Below are 14,717 nucleotides of genomic sequence, written 5' to 3' on the forward strand. Positions count from 1 at the left end.
AAACCCCGTCTCTACTAAAAATACAGAAAAATTAGCCAAGTGTGGTGGCGCACCCCTGTAATCCCACCTACCCAGGAGGTTGAGGCAGGGGAATCTCCTGAACACGCGAGGCAGAGGTTGCAGTGAGCCAAGATCGCGCCATTACACTCCAGCCTGGACAATAAGAGTGAAACTCTGTCTCAAAAAAACAAAAAACAAAAAGAACACAGCTATTTTAAATGCCTAAAGAAGTCCTAAAGCTTCTTTGTTGGGGCTGGGCAGAGTGGCTCACGCCTGTAATCCCAGCACTTTGGGAGGCCGAGACAGGTGTATCACCTGAGATCAGGAGTTCAAGACCAGCCTGGCCCCATCTCTACTAAAAGTACGAAAATTAGCCAGGCATGGTGGTGTGTACCTGTAATCCCAGCTACTCTGGAGGCTGAGGCAGGAGAATCTCCTGAACCCAGGAGGTGGAGGTTGCAATTAACTGAGATCACGCCACTGCACTCCAGCCTAGGCGACAGAGCAAGATTCCATCTCAAAAAAAAAAAAAAAAAAAAAGAGGCTTCTTTGTTAGTTTGGTAACATAAGATTGTCTCATGGCTAACTTGGTTTCTCATAAATTTATCTGGTTCTGTATATTTGTGAGGTGGTGGTTCAATAAAATAATCGTGAGATTTTGATGTGTGTGAAGTTAGGAAGGATCCACAAATGTCAGTGGAAAAACAAATGTCTGTCCTTTTTCTCAAAGAGCCCCCTTTGAGCTTTGAGAAACAGGAAACCCAGACCTCAGCCCAAGACCCTCATTCTGTCCTGCCTGCCTGGTCCCCAGGGGGGCACAATCACCCACAAAGCTGGGTCAACACAGGTGCCCGGCAGGGTAGGCTTGACAAGGGAACTCCCTCCTCTCCTGCAGTGCCCAGAGCTGAGGTCTGGAGCCCAAGGGTCTGGCTGCCTCCTGGGCAGGAATTCTGCAGTGGACACAGTCAGGGCCCTACCCCAAGGCAGGGAAAGCTTTGTGGAGGGTCAATTCACCACGTGACCAACGCCTCAGTGGCCAGCGACCGCTCCCCCGAGTCCGTACCTTGCACCCCTCACATGCATGGACGCCGTAGTGGAAGCCCGATGCCTTGTCCCCGCACACCCGGCACTCCATGTTGAGGCTGCCACACGAGGCCCCGTCACAGCCCATCTGCAGCTGGTCCAGCAGTGAGGGTGGCGAGGAGCTCCGGGAGAGGTCTGCGGACACACGATGGAGGGGCAGCTCCACACGTTGCCAGGCCTGGAAGCCAGGGCGTGGGAACAGCCCCACAGCCCTCAGCTCAGTCACTTAACAGCTGTGTGGCCTCAGGGAGTCAACTTTTCTAAGGACCAGTTTCTTCACCTAGAACCAGGGGTATTGACAGCTTCTCTGGGAGGACGGGCAAAAAGTCTCCACAGTGCTTCTCCCAGAGCCTAACATACAGAAGATGTTCAGTACACGGCAGCTATTACCACTGGGGCTGGGTCAAAGGCTTCCTGGGCTGAACTCACTATGCGGCAGCAGTAGGGAGGAAAATGGCTGTTTTGGGAGGATGAAAGCAAGAGGGAGAAAGCAGACACACAATCTTTAGATGGCCCTTAGGAAGCAGCTCTCCTGGTTCAGAGGCTGCCACTGTGTGGCCCACGTGGAGATGTGTGCAATGTGTTTTGCAGAAACTGCAGGACTGTAGACCTCTGCAGAGCTAGCCTCCCCACCAACCCCCAGAGGAAGTTCTATTCTTGCATAGACTCCAGGGATGATGTAAACAATCTCTCAAGAAGCTCACGTTCATTCCCATGAAACTTCTTGCTTGAGTAGAACAGCTTAGGTATCAGTCATATTGATTAAGAACACACTGAATTTCTCCAGGTTTTTCTATCAAATGTATAGATGTTTGAACCACAGGGTGTTGAGTGTATTGGTGGGGAAGGCAGTTTGCTAAGGCTATGACTTCAGGATACACCTGCTGTCAGATGATTTCCTAAGAACTGCTAGGAATCTCTTCCCAGTGCCCTTTGGACACTCGGAAATGATCTCTTCATCTTGGAAAGGGGACCTGAACTAAGCCTCAGCTTCCTGACTCCCAGCCCAGAGCTGGTTTCATGGCCTCACATACCAGCTGTCCTGCTTCTGCCATGATGACCGTCCAACCTCTGCACTCTTCTCTAATGACTGAGCGACCTCCCCAGAAGCAGGTGCCAAACCTCCAAACCAGAGAATCAGCCATTTTGAGTAGAAGGGGACATCAGCGGGACCCAAGCCATGGAGGTGAACCCAGACTAATGTTTTCCAGGCCTGCAGTAATACCTCTCTACTATACAGGCCAAGCAACCTTCATTTCCCCACCATGTGAGTAACTATCCACCTGCTACCGACCAAAGTGCACTCCATCCTCCCCACACGGTCTCCCCACTCCCCCAGCTTCCCCTTGGGTCCTAGAAGTGGCAGCAGGAAAGCCTCCTTCCCCTATCCTGGCCACAGGAGGGGGAGCACAAGAAGCACCCAACCGTGGCAGAGAGGACCCAGTGGGCTGCTCCCCTCCTGGCTGGTGAGGTTTAGGGGTGACACAAGTCTCTGGTTCCTAAAATGGCCTGTCTTGTCCTGGCACCTTAGCTCCCAACTTCAGTCATTCCAAGGTGTGTAACTGTTCCTCTTGACCCAGACTGGGAGAGTGGGCTCCCTCCATCTCTCGGGCCTGGGAGGGAAAAGCTGTGCTCTGGGAGGGTGAAGCTGCTTTGGTCTTCTCAGGCCTTTGTCACCGCCTGACATATCCTGTGTGTGTTCATTGTTGGGAGCCACCCACTAGACATAAGGGCCACAAGGCCAGGAACTTTGTCCACCAGGGCACCAGCGTGGTCTGGCACTGAGAGCTGTGTGAGGTGCTGGGCACGCAGCAGGCACGTGATAGCTCTCTGCACAACTGGCAGTCCTCAGGCTGCCTGGGTGTCCTGACCGAAGCACCAACTGGCTGACGGGGCTGGGCAGGACCTGCCACTCCTGGAGGCATTATAACAGGGACAATAAAACTCGCAGCACCGGATGTTGGAAGAAAAAGAGAGAACATGACAGAAACCCTTTGTGGACGCCCACGCAGATGCTGGGGCAGGTAGGGTTTCTGGCATTTCCTCCTTGAATCTGTGCAGTCCATGAGCATATGCTTGCGTTGTGGCATTTCTTGTAATTTTGTTTTTGTGGCCTGCACGTCTGCTTCCTCTGCTAGACTCTGCATATCTCTACTCACGTTCCCTTTGGATCTCGGAGCTCACTTCCACCACCGAGTCTTGTCCACAGTGACCAATACCCTTAGATTATTCACACCTCCTGGAGGTGCCTTTCTCTTCCTCCCTGTGGCCATGGAAAGTCAGCAGGTGTCTAGTCATTTGGTTGCTGTTGGCACTGCACGTGACAATGTCACCCTCTGTGTTCACTCAAAAGACACATGATAAGCACCTTCTATATGCAGGGCAGGACCTAGACTCTGCCCTCAAATAGCTGAGGTAAGAAAGTAACAGCAGGGCCAGGCGTTGTGGCTCACACCTGTAATCCCAGCACTTTGGGAGGCCGATGCGGGTGGATCATGAGGTCAAGGAATTGAAACCATCCTGGCCAACACGGTGAAACCCTGTCTCTACTAAAAATATAAAAATTAGCCAGGCACAGTGGCTCGTGCCTGTAATCCCAGCTACTCGGGAGGCTAAGGCAGGAGAATCACTTGAACCTGGGGGTGGGTGAGTGGAGACTGTAGTGAGCTGAGATCGTGCCACTGCACTCTTGCCTGGCAACAGAGTAAGACTGTCTCAAAAAAAAAAAAAAGGGTAATGGCTGAGTGTGGTAGCTCACGTCAGTAATCCCAATACTCTGGGAGGCCAAGGCAAGAGGATCACCTGAGGCCAGGAGCAACGTAGCGAGACCCCGTCTCTACAAAAAATAAAAAAAAATAGTTGGGTGTCGTGGCACCTGCCTATAGTGCCTGCTACTGAGGAGGCTGAGGCAGGAAGATCCTTGAGCCTAGAAGAGCTGTGCTAGTGCCACTGTACACCAGCCTGGGTGACAAAGCATGACTGTCTCTACTTAAACAAAAGGCCAGGTGCAGTGGCTCATACCTATAATCCCAACATGCTGGGAGGCTGAGGCGGGAGGATCACTTGAGCCCAGGAGTTTGAGACCAGCCTGGCAACATAGTGAGACCCCGTCTCTATAAAAAATTTAAATAACTAGCTGGGTGTGGTGGCACATGCCTGTGGGACCCGCTACTTGGGAGGCTGAGGCAGGAGGATTGCCTGAATGTGGGAAGATGACTTGAGCCTGGGAGGTCGAGGTTGCAGTGAGCTGTGATTGCACCACTGTACTCCAGCCTTTGCTGACAGAATAAGACCTTGTCTCAAAAAAATAAACAAATAAATAAACAAGAAAAACAAGAAAAACAAGGAAAGGTAAGATGTAACTTAACTTACTATAACTCACTTGTGCCTACAGGAAAATAATAAAATAGAAAAAAAGAGAAAGAGACAAGAAAACTAGAACATGAGATAGAGTGGGGCAACACCAGGTAAGGGGCAGTAAGAGGTGCAGGATTTTGGAAGGAGCCATCACCCATGCGTGTGACTGTCACGGAAGGGGGCTGCTTCCCTCTCTGCTCAAAGAAAGGTGATGGCAGAATTCTTCCCATACTAGGGACCAGGTTCTGAAGGTTCCACCACTTCCCCCACACCATGAAGTCCCGGGTAGAGGTGGGAGCAAGCAGGTGTCCCGCTAAAGGCACTCCACTGGACACCCATTTAATCTCACGTAAAACCTCAAAACAACCCTTCAAGATGGTCTTCTTACCCCCACTTTATAGGCAAGGAAGCCGAGGCTCCAAGGCTCAGAAGCTTAAGTAACTTGCTGATAGCAGCTGTGTTGATCTTACCTATCAACTTGATTAGGCCATGGTGCCCAGCTGTTTGACCAAACAACGTTGCTAAGAAGGTTTTTTTTTTTTTTTTTGAGATGAAGTCTCGCTCTTGTCCCCCAGGCTGGCGTACAATGCACGATCTCAGCTCACTGCATCTCTGCCTCCTGGGTTCAAGCGATTCTCCTGCCTCAGCCCCCTGAGTAGCTGGGATTACAGGTGCTCAGCTAGTTTTTTTGGTATTTTTAGTAGAGACAGGGTTTCACCATGTTGGCCAGGTTGGTCTTGAACTCCTGACCTCAGGGGATCCACCCACCTCGGCCTCCCAAAGTGCAGGGATTACAGGCGTAAGCCACTGCGCCCGGCCACTAGGAAGGTATTTTTTAGATGTAACTAACATTTAAATCAGAAGACTTTGAGTAAAGCAGATTACCTCCATAATGTGAGTGGCCCTCATCCAAAAACTGAAGGCCTTAAGAAAAAAGACTGAGTTCAGCCGGGCGCGGTGGCTCAAGCCTGTAATCCCAGCACTTTGGGAGGCCGAGACAGGCGGATCACGAGGTCAAGAGATCGAGACCATCCTGGCTAACACGGTGAAACCCCGTCTCTACAAAAAAATACAAAAAAAAACTAGCCGGGCGAGGTGGCGGGCGCCTGTAGTCCCAGCTACTCGGGAGGCTGAGGCAGGAGAATGACGTAAACCCGGGAGGCGGAGCTTGCAGTGAGCTGAGATCCGACCACTGCACTCCAGCCTGGGCGACAGAGCGAGACTCTGTCTCAAAAAAAAAAAAAAAAAAAAAAAGAAAAAAGACTGAGTGCCTACCATGGCCCCACTGTGGAAGAGGAGATTCTGCCTCCAGGCTGCCTTCGGACTTGAACTGCAACATCAACTTCCCCGGCTCTCCAGCCTGCCTGCCTTGCAAAATTTGGACTTGCCACCCCCACAACTGTGTGAAACAATTCATTAAAACACATCTCTCTCTTTCAAAACACACACACACACACACACACACACACACACACACACACACACACACACAGGTTCTGCTTCTCTGGAGAACCCTGACTAACACAGTGACAGAGCAAGAATTATAACCTAGAACTGTGCAACTCCTAAAGCTGAGCTCTTAACCTCGGCATTCCACTACTACACACATCTGCAGGTTCAGGACTACTAATCAATAACATTATTATGATAAACAACAGGACACAGTCACTGCTGAGGAGGTACTTGTCATTATCCAAACGTTTGGGTTCAGTGTAAACACTAGCCCTCTCACCCAGAGAGTAAAGTATCAGTTTCACCATCTTTGATTACAAGTTCAGCAAATAGACACTATTGACCTTATTCACATCATTTGTGGCTGAGAGCTCTCCTGCATATCTAGTCTCCAATGCTGGGAGAATGCCGTTGTCATGGCTGTGAAGACAGCCAGGAGGCTCCCGATTGGTCTATTTACTTCGCTGGCAGAGCTCACAGGCAAACAGGTAACCAGCAGCTTCTGAAGTCAGGCCAAATTCTGCAGGGATTTGAGGCTGGGTTACTGAGCAGCCTCTTTACTTCTGTTGTCCTGTTTGCCTGAACTGTGCGCTCCCTGGGACAGGCACTCAGCCTTGTCCAACGCTGTATGGCCAGCCCTGGGCACAGTGCTGGGCCCAGCCTGACACCCACCAAGTGCCTGCCAAGTGAGGAGGTACTGAGGCCAGGAGGAAGGAAACTTTATCTTCCTCTTTCTTTCTCAAGTGTGATTAGGATGGATGTCACTGAAGCAGGAGGGATGAGAAAGGGAATGGGATATGAACCCTGGCTCTAGCTGTCTCTACTCCTACATACCCACAGGACCCTGGCAAGTGGGTTTCTGGAAACCTCAGTTTCCTTATTGATGGGAAGGTCTGTCCTGCCTGACTGGGGGGAGGGTGAGGAGAAGGTGCATGGCAGGTGTGGAGCTCAGTATGTGCAGTGAGAGTCAGTGCTGAACTGCTGGGGGGATGGGGTCAGGGGTGACTGTGGAGCCTTCCTGCTGTTTCAGGGCTCAAAGCCATGCCCTGTCCTTATGGGTCCCTCAGGGGACTCCTGAGGCCAAAGTAATAACTCATGGGGGTGGGGCAGAGAACTAGCAGGTGCTGAGACCTGTGATGTGTCAGATACTGCCACTGACTCTCACCTGGCGGGCCCTCAGGCTGGGTAGGACACAGCCTGTAAAGGTGAAGACAGTGAGACTCGGAGAAGTGATGGCACTGGCAAGGGCTGCAGCTCACAGCGACAGACCTGGGAATGCCTGCCCTGGTCTCTGCGATCTCAAAGCCCTTCTGCTCCGGACACATGATAAGGCTCTGTCTCCAGGGCCCCTCACCCCTCTTTTAAACAGTTAATTTTAACCTTAAAAAAGTACAGTTGCCTTTTAAATTATGAAAGTAGTGCAGACTTGTGGAGAAAAATACAGAAGGGTATGCAGGATCTTGTGACAGAGCCTCCTTAACCACCATCCTGCTCCTCAGAGTTAGCCCCTGAGTCCTTCAGTATAGACTCTTCTGGTGCCTTCTATGAAACATAAGGATTTTGAACAATGGGATCCCCAACTTGTCAGGAACTTATTTAATATATACAAACCAGCCTCATCCTTTTCAATGACTCCAGAGTATTCCACCACATGGCTCTACCACAGTTTCTAGAACTGGTTCCCCACAGATGGGCACGTTCCTAGTTTTGCTCTTATGAGCAGTCCTGCAGTAAATAAGCTAGTGTGGAAATCTCTGTGCACGCTGAGCAAGTACTTACACAGGCCACGTTCCTAGAAGTGGGAATGCAGGGTAAAAGAAATGGTCAGGCATTGGTGGCTCATGCCAGTAATCCCAACACTTTGGGAGGCCTTGGGAGGCCAAGGTGGGCGGATCACCTGAGGTCAGGAGTTCGTGACTAGCCTGGCCAACACAGCGGAATCCCATCTCTACTAAAAATACAAAAATTAGCCAGGCACGGTGGTGCACACCTGTAATCCCAGCTGCTCGGGAGGCTGAGGCAGCAGAATCACTTGAACCTGGGAGGCGGAGGTTGCAGTGAGTCGAGATCGTGTGCCACTGCACTCCAGCCTGAGCGACAGAGTCAAGGTCTGTCTCAAAAAAAAAAAAAAAAAAAAAATTGTACACTAAGAGGTGTTGGCCCACACGACCCTTTCACCCCTGGTGGTGGAAGAGCCAAATCCTCCCCACCCATCTGACAGGTGAAATGGCATCGCAACTTAAGGTGCTTTCTTTGAGTTGGTTAGACTGAAAAACTTGTCGGGTTTTCAGGCCATTTGCATTTGTCCCATTGTTACCCATTTTGATTTTCCTGCTAGGTTGCTTGCCTTGTAGAATTTTGGGGAACTTTTCATACACTATGGCTTTAACACGTAGTGATTATGTCAAGTAACCTCTCTCCTGTTTCAATGACTGAACAAGGAAGTCTTTCTACCTCCACTGTATCCATTTATTGATAAACAGAATCTATTAACACCACCTTATACATAGTACCATGTGACTGGTGAGGCAACCTCTGCCCTGGATGTTTCCTTACTGTGCCCTAAATCCCACAACAAAGCTGCCTGAGAGGTCACCGCCATGCCTGCCTCACCCTACCCCTGCTCCCAGGCACCTCACCTGGCCTGCACGGGAATAGTGATGCTATTTGGGAAACAGCCCTGGTCCCAAGAAGGGGTGTGGAGGAAACTCCAGGACAGAACACTGCTGTGCAGGGGACTTCCATCTGCCTGGGCTCAGATGTGGGGATGAGGTGGGCCATGGCAGGCAGCATAACCACAAACCCTGTGGCCGTCTCTTCTCCTTGCATTCATCCTTGCATCTTCGTGACATCCCACACTCATTCTTAGTACCCACTGTCTTCCCTTTGCTTTCTAACCCTCCCCACCTTTTCAGATTTAGAACAGTATGTGCTACTGGCACTGAGTGAATTATCACTCCTGGTTAGCTATTCCTCTCTTCTGAGACAGGCTGTGTTTCCAAAGCCATCCCAGTTACCAGCCAATAGACAGGAAGTTGGTTACTCGGGGAATGGGGGATGCCTTCACTTTGGCCCTAGAATCACATTAAGCCTATTTTGGTCACTCCCAGGTGATCCTGTGTGAGATTAGAAGGACTGAATGATGGCTCTATACTTCCTCCACCCAACTCTATACACTGAAGAGGAAGAACTGCAAAATTCTGGGACTTGCTTTGCAGGTTCAAGGTGCACGTGTGGCTCAAGGATTCAGACCCATCTTAGCTACAGACCCAAACAGAAGCCTGCGCTACCTCCACAGCCTCCACCCTGCCTTAGCTTGGACACCAACTGCCTCCTCCTGCTCCCATGCAGTCACAGGGGTCCAGAGCCCATTCCTGTGGTGTGGGCTTGCTCCTCCGCCTGAGTCACCGCATGTGGCTAGGATCTCCTGCAGCTGAAAGCAGCAGCGAGTGCACGGTGTCTACTCCCAGCAGTACATCCTTATGACCCTGAGTTCCTTCCGAGGGAAGGAGTGAGGATGAGCTGGATGTGTAGGCCTGCAGCACTTGGGTAAGGATAGAAGTGAACGGAGAAAGCAAGAAGCAGAGGGATCAGGCCAAGTGCGGTGGCTCGCGCCTGTAATCCCAGCACTTTGGGAGGCTGAGGCGGGTGGATCGCTTGAGCCCAGGCCAACATGGTGAAACCCCATCTCTACTAAAAAATACAAAAATTAGCCAGGTGTGGTGGTGCACTCCTGGAATCCCAGCTACTCTGGAGGCTGAGGCAGGAGAATCGCTTGAACCCAGGAGGCAGAGGTTGCAGTGAGCTGAGATTGTGCCACTGCACTCTAGTCTGGCCAACAGAAGGAGATTTTGTCTCAAAAACCACAAAAACAAAAAAGCAGGGGGAACTGCAGAAGGGAAAGCCAGGGGCTGCATGGATTCTGGATGCTTTTGAAGGTGAACATAACAGGATGATGATGAAGATGACAGAACAGTACAGGGTACTAGAGAAAACTGTCTACACTGCTGATAAATAAAGGGGAACCAACAAGTGAGACAGGAGAAGCTACAACTGCTTGGCTGCATAAAAATAATATTAGTTGACTTATTCATAGTAACTGCTTAGCAATTTTATCTAATTACGATGCAGCTCAATGATGATGTGTATAATTATTGCAGACCAATGGAATTGATAACAATCCCAGGTACAGCTGATCTTTCTAGTGTGCTGTTAGTGGAGATTGGTCTCAGATTCCTTGTGGTAACAGTGGTGGGAATACTAATAATGATGATGACATGTGTTACAAATGCCCACTCATTTAATTCTCACAAGAGCCCATATCCACATCACCTACCATCCTCTGGCCTGTTTTACAGAGAAGTGGTACACCTTGCTCCAGGCCCCACTGGTGGTGAGTGGCAGAGCAGATCCCCACCGCACTGGGCGTGAACCCAGGCTTCTGGCTCCAGTCCTTCAGCACTCTGCTACTCTGCACCCCACATGATGGTGTTCACAGTGGGCCAGGATCCCCACTGCACTGGGCTGTGCCTCCTCTGCCCCGTGTCCCCTGCCAGTCCTCTCCTCACCTGTGTAGCTGCTGGAAGGAAGTGCATGCTGTGGTCCCCCATTGAGCTCTGGGGCTCCTTCTGCCTCTGCCACTTCCTCTTTCTCCTCCTCTTCCCGGACCTCAGGGGCTTCCTCCTGTGGCTGCTCCATGGCTGATCTCCCCTCGGCGCCACGCCTGCAGGCCCGGTCATAGCTCTGGCATCGTCTGGGTCTGAACGCAGATGGACCTCTACAGGGTGGTTCCCATCAGCCTTGACAGAGGAGAAGACAGGAAGAGGTCAGGTGAGGCAGTGACGAGGAAGAGGATGGTGGGAGTGGGGCACGCTTGGGGGCTGCTGTCATGGAGGGGGTTCTTCTGCTCCTGCTCCCTCCCCAGTCCCTGCAGTGCTATCCCATGGTCTCTGTTCCTTGTATCACAAGTCACCTGCCCTATCACCCTTCCCACCTGGCTCTCGTAGTGGGTTTGTGGGGTTCGGAGCAGGCTCCATAAACCAGAGAGGTGACACACCACTGTGCCACCCTTCCCTGCCTCCTCTGTTGCCGCCTCCTGTTCTGAGTCTTCAGGAAGCACACTGGAATGACTTGAGGGGCTTTTCCCAACTCTCCAGCCCACCTGGAGATCCATATATGCATCATGCCTCCCATCCCCGACCCTGTCCCTACCAGCACTCAGGCCCAAGAATCACGGCTCTCCTGTGCTACTGTTCCTGAAGGGGTGAGTCCCATCCTTTCAGTGGTTGGGTGTGGAAAAAAGACATAAAGTCCTGCTGTTCTCGGCTCATGTTGACAGATCTGCAACCACGGCCCTGCTCTAGACCTGCCAACTTGGCTGTACACTGTAGTCACTGGGGAGTTTTTAAAAAGACAGATGCCTGGTCCCAACCCCAGAGATTCTCCTTTGATTGGTTTGGGGAGCAGCTTGGACATTGGGGTTCTTTAATTGTCCTGGTGACTGTAACGTGCAGCCAAGTTTGAGAACCACTACCAGCTTCACAGCACAGTAACTTCCAGCTGGTAGTAAATCATCCCCCTCAAAACATCTTAAGGCTACACATTCATTTCCACCAGGCCTTCCCTTGCTTGGACTTAACAATAACCTCGGGGCCTACTTGAGGGTGGAGGCTGGGAGGAGGAGAAGAGCAGAAAAAATAACTATTGGGTACTAGTCTTAGTACCTGGGTGATGAAATAATCTGTATAACAAACCCCTGTGACACAAGTTCACCCATATAACAAACCTGCATCTATACCCTGAACCTGAAATAAAACAACAATACAAAACTCTTAGCTGTTTTCTGGTGTTTTTGTTGTTGTTGTTGTTGTTGTTTTTTGAGACAGTCTTACTTTGTCGCCTAGGCTGGAGTGCAGTGGTGCAATCATGGCTCACTGCAGCCTTTATCTCCTGTGCTCAAGTGATCCTCCCACCTCAGCCACCCAAGTAGTTGGGACCACAGGCGTGCACCACCACACCAGCTAATTTCTGTATTTTTTTTAGAGATGGGGTTTTGGTATGTTGCCCAGGCTGGTTTTGAACTCCTGGGCTCAAGCAACCTGCTCACTTTGGCCTACCAAGGTGTTGGAATTACAGGCATGAGCCACTGTGCCTGACTTAAAAATAATTTGAATTAAAATAAGAAGGCAAACTTAATAATGTGGAAGATGAGAGGGAGTGATCAACATTCAATCAGCTCAAGTCCCCTTATTTTTCAAAAGATGTCTCAAGATGCCGACGTATAATTTCCAAATTATTACAGTAGAGTGGGAAAACCTGGAAAAGGTCATGTAAACCTCTAGCTTTGTGACTGAGGAAGCCTCACAGACAGGAGCAGACCACAGAGACACAACTAAATGAATGTGGGATCTTGGACCAGATCCCCAAAGCAGAAAGAGGGCAGTGGCAGAAAAACTGGTAAGGTCTGAACAGCACACTGACTTCGGTTAATAGTATTGTACCAATGTTCCTTTATGTAAGATTTAATGTGAGTTGGGTAAAGGATATGTGGGGACTCTATGATCTCTGCAACTTTTCTGTAACACCAAACTTTTTTCAAAACAGAGTTAGAACGAAAAAACTTTTTAAAAATTTAGTTTTCTGGCTTCTCTTGAAAATTGGGCAGACATGGACCCTGGGCACCTGCAGGCCTCTGGCACGCACCCCCAGAGCCAAGCAATGCTGCCCACTGGCATGATCTCCACTAGTGGCAGTTTCTCCCCTGTGGGCTCTTTACTCATTTACACTGCATTGCAGGGACTTGAAAGTTTGTTTAATATACATCAGTTCCTCAGGGATCAGTCCCTGACCACTCGTCCCTGGATGGAAAAAACTTGGAAAGTTTTAAACTTGGAAAGCACCAGACCCAGAGCACAGGAAATGTTCACAGGTGTTGTCCTGCTCACTCCGTGGCTTTCTGCAAGTGGTAGCTGGGGCAGTCACTCCTATTTCTCCCCAGCTCCCTTCTTCTTCCTTCTAAGTCTCAGTCTTCTCTGGATCAGCAAAGTGCCTACCTAAACATTCAGTTTCCCCAAGCTCTCTTGCAGCTACAGTGTTCATTGGCATAATTCTGATCAGCAATATGTGAACAGAAATCTAAAAGGAGGAGCTATTGAAAAAGCTATTATTTCCTAATAGAAAGAGACGAACTTCTGCCCTTCCCATCTTCCTGCCTGAAACAGGAATACTATGCCTAGAGGTGTAGCAGCTGCCTTTGGAGCAGCAGAAGACAGGGTAGGAGGGTGGGTGAAAAGTCCAAAAGCACCTGGCCACTGCGGCCTCTCAAAGCTGCTGGACACGCCCTGCAATGCTGGCCTCCAGACTGCTTGGTAGGTGAAAAAAATCAAACTTGTTTTATTGATTGCCGGCACTGATTCCCAGATTTCTGTTGCATGCAACTGAACACAATCCTAATTTAAAATAGGAGACATAAAGACACTTAGCTCAAGAGTAGAGTGGGGTTCTGGGGTGGAAGTTGGCCACAATACCGGAAAAAGGACACTGGCAATTACCGAGAGCAATGTGTGACTGCAGTGGCATTAGTCAGCTTTAAAAAAAAATTGCCATTATCCAAATAACAAGTACCAGAAACACCGATTCTTTATGCTCCACCAGATTGAAAGCCTGGAGATGGAGGAAGCAGGGAAGGGTGAGAAGGGCGGGACCCCGGGAGGCCTCAGAAGGGATGAGTCCCAAGAGAAGGAGCAGCACTGGTGACAAGGGTCAGATGGTGGGACTCCCGAGAGCCATGGCGCAGTGGTGGCAGAGCCCAGGGTGAGTGGGATGAGGCAATGAGAACACACTCTGTTTTTGGACCCATGTGGCGTGGGTGTCAGTGGACACGGGGAAATGCACACCAGGCTGTGGTGATGAGAACCACAAAGAGGGGGACATGAAGATGTGGGGTCCCCACTTAACAGAAGGCATCAGAGGAGGAAAAGCCACAGTACTGCCTGGTATATATAATCAACAACACAGCCTCTGAGCCTCTGGTGACCCTGGGGAGGACCTGATGGAGCTCCCTGTCAGGACCAAATCCTGGAGGGAGGGGAGGGAGCTGACTGAGCTCCCTGTATGCGTCACGCTCCCCCTCAAGCCTCGCCAGCCCCCATAAGGCCTTATAAGCCCCCCTTGCAGATAATAAAAGGGACAGGCCTGAGGATCCCAACAGGGCGTCTTAGAGAACATGCTAGAGGATGAAGCAGAAAACAGCAGAGCTTTGGACACAGCGGGACTGGAGCCCAGCCAGGCCCTGACGGCTGTGTGCACTGGGCTGTGTTACTCAGCAGAGCCTCAGCTCCCACTCCCACATATGAGCTGGTAGTGGGTTTTTTTCACCAGAACCGGTAAAACTGTTCTCAGTTTTGGGAGGTGCAAGAGGTTGTCTCTTAGGCTCAGACGCAGTTCTGGACTCTGGCTGGAGTTTTGAATTCAGGACCAGGGTCTCTGGTTCCCATGCTGACATCTCTCCCTAGCCTGGAATTGTCTCTTCTGACTGCGGCCTCTCAAGGACACCAGCGAAGAGGGAGGGGAGCTGTAGCCTGGCTGTTCTAAAACCTACACACATCCCTTGGGCTGCTCCTATTTAGACTAAACTGCTGTGCTGCAGCCCATCCCTGCATTTTGCCAGAAGCCTGCCATTTTCATATGGCCTCACTGCTCCTTCTACAGCTGAGGTCTGCCATCTACCCTGAGCCAAGGTTGCTCCCTACACACTGTTCTCAGCTGGCCCAGCCAAGAGCAACCTTGACCCCTAGGCTCTCTCCCCTGACCCACTGAACCTAGGC

The 14,717-nt window shown here is 50.6% G+C and overlaps 1 protein-coding gene and 1 long non-coding RNA gene across 18 annotated transcripts in view; both read right to left on the minus strand.

Moving 5' to 3' along the window:
* PPARD (peroxisome proliferator activated receptor delta) overlaps positions 1-14,717 on the minus strand; it is an 85,791-nt gene that overhangs the window by 6,642 nt on the left and 64,432 nt on the right. For 8 of the 17 annotated variants that reach the window (XM_015136203.3, XM_015136202.3, XM_078000251.1 and 5 more), the window contains 2 exons: positions 10,461-10,691; positions 1,064-1,218 (listed from right to left, as the gene is read on the minus strand). In XM_015136203.3, coding sequence (XP_014991689.1) covers positions 1,064-1,218; positions 10,461-10,590 — 285 coding nt within the window. In that variant the 5' untranslated portion in view covers positions 10,591-10,691. Of the gene's footprint in view, positions 1-1,063; positions 1,262-10,460; positions 10,692-14,717 lie in introns of all 17 variants that reach the window. The other 9 variants (XM_015136201.3, XM_015136199.3, XM_078000248.1 and 6 more) reach the window with 2 other exon arrangements.
* On the minus strand, positions 4,184-5,702 carry LOC144340454 (uncharacterized). Its single transcript, XR_013416562.1, has 2 exons — positions 5,563-5,702; positions 4,184-5,091 (listed from the first exon to the last, which is right to left on the minus strand). It is a non-coding gene; the product is annotated as an uncharacterized LOC144340454 (long non-coding RNA).

The sequence above is a fragment of the Macaca mulatta genome, chromosome 4, assembly GCF_049350105.2.
Source record: "Macaca mulatta isolate MMU2019108-1 chromosome 4, T2T-MMU8v2.0, whole genome shotgun sequence".
NCBI lineage: Eukaryota > Metazoa > Chordata > Mammalia > Primates > Cercopithecidae > Macaca > Macaca mulatta.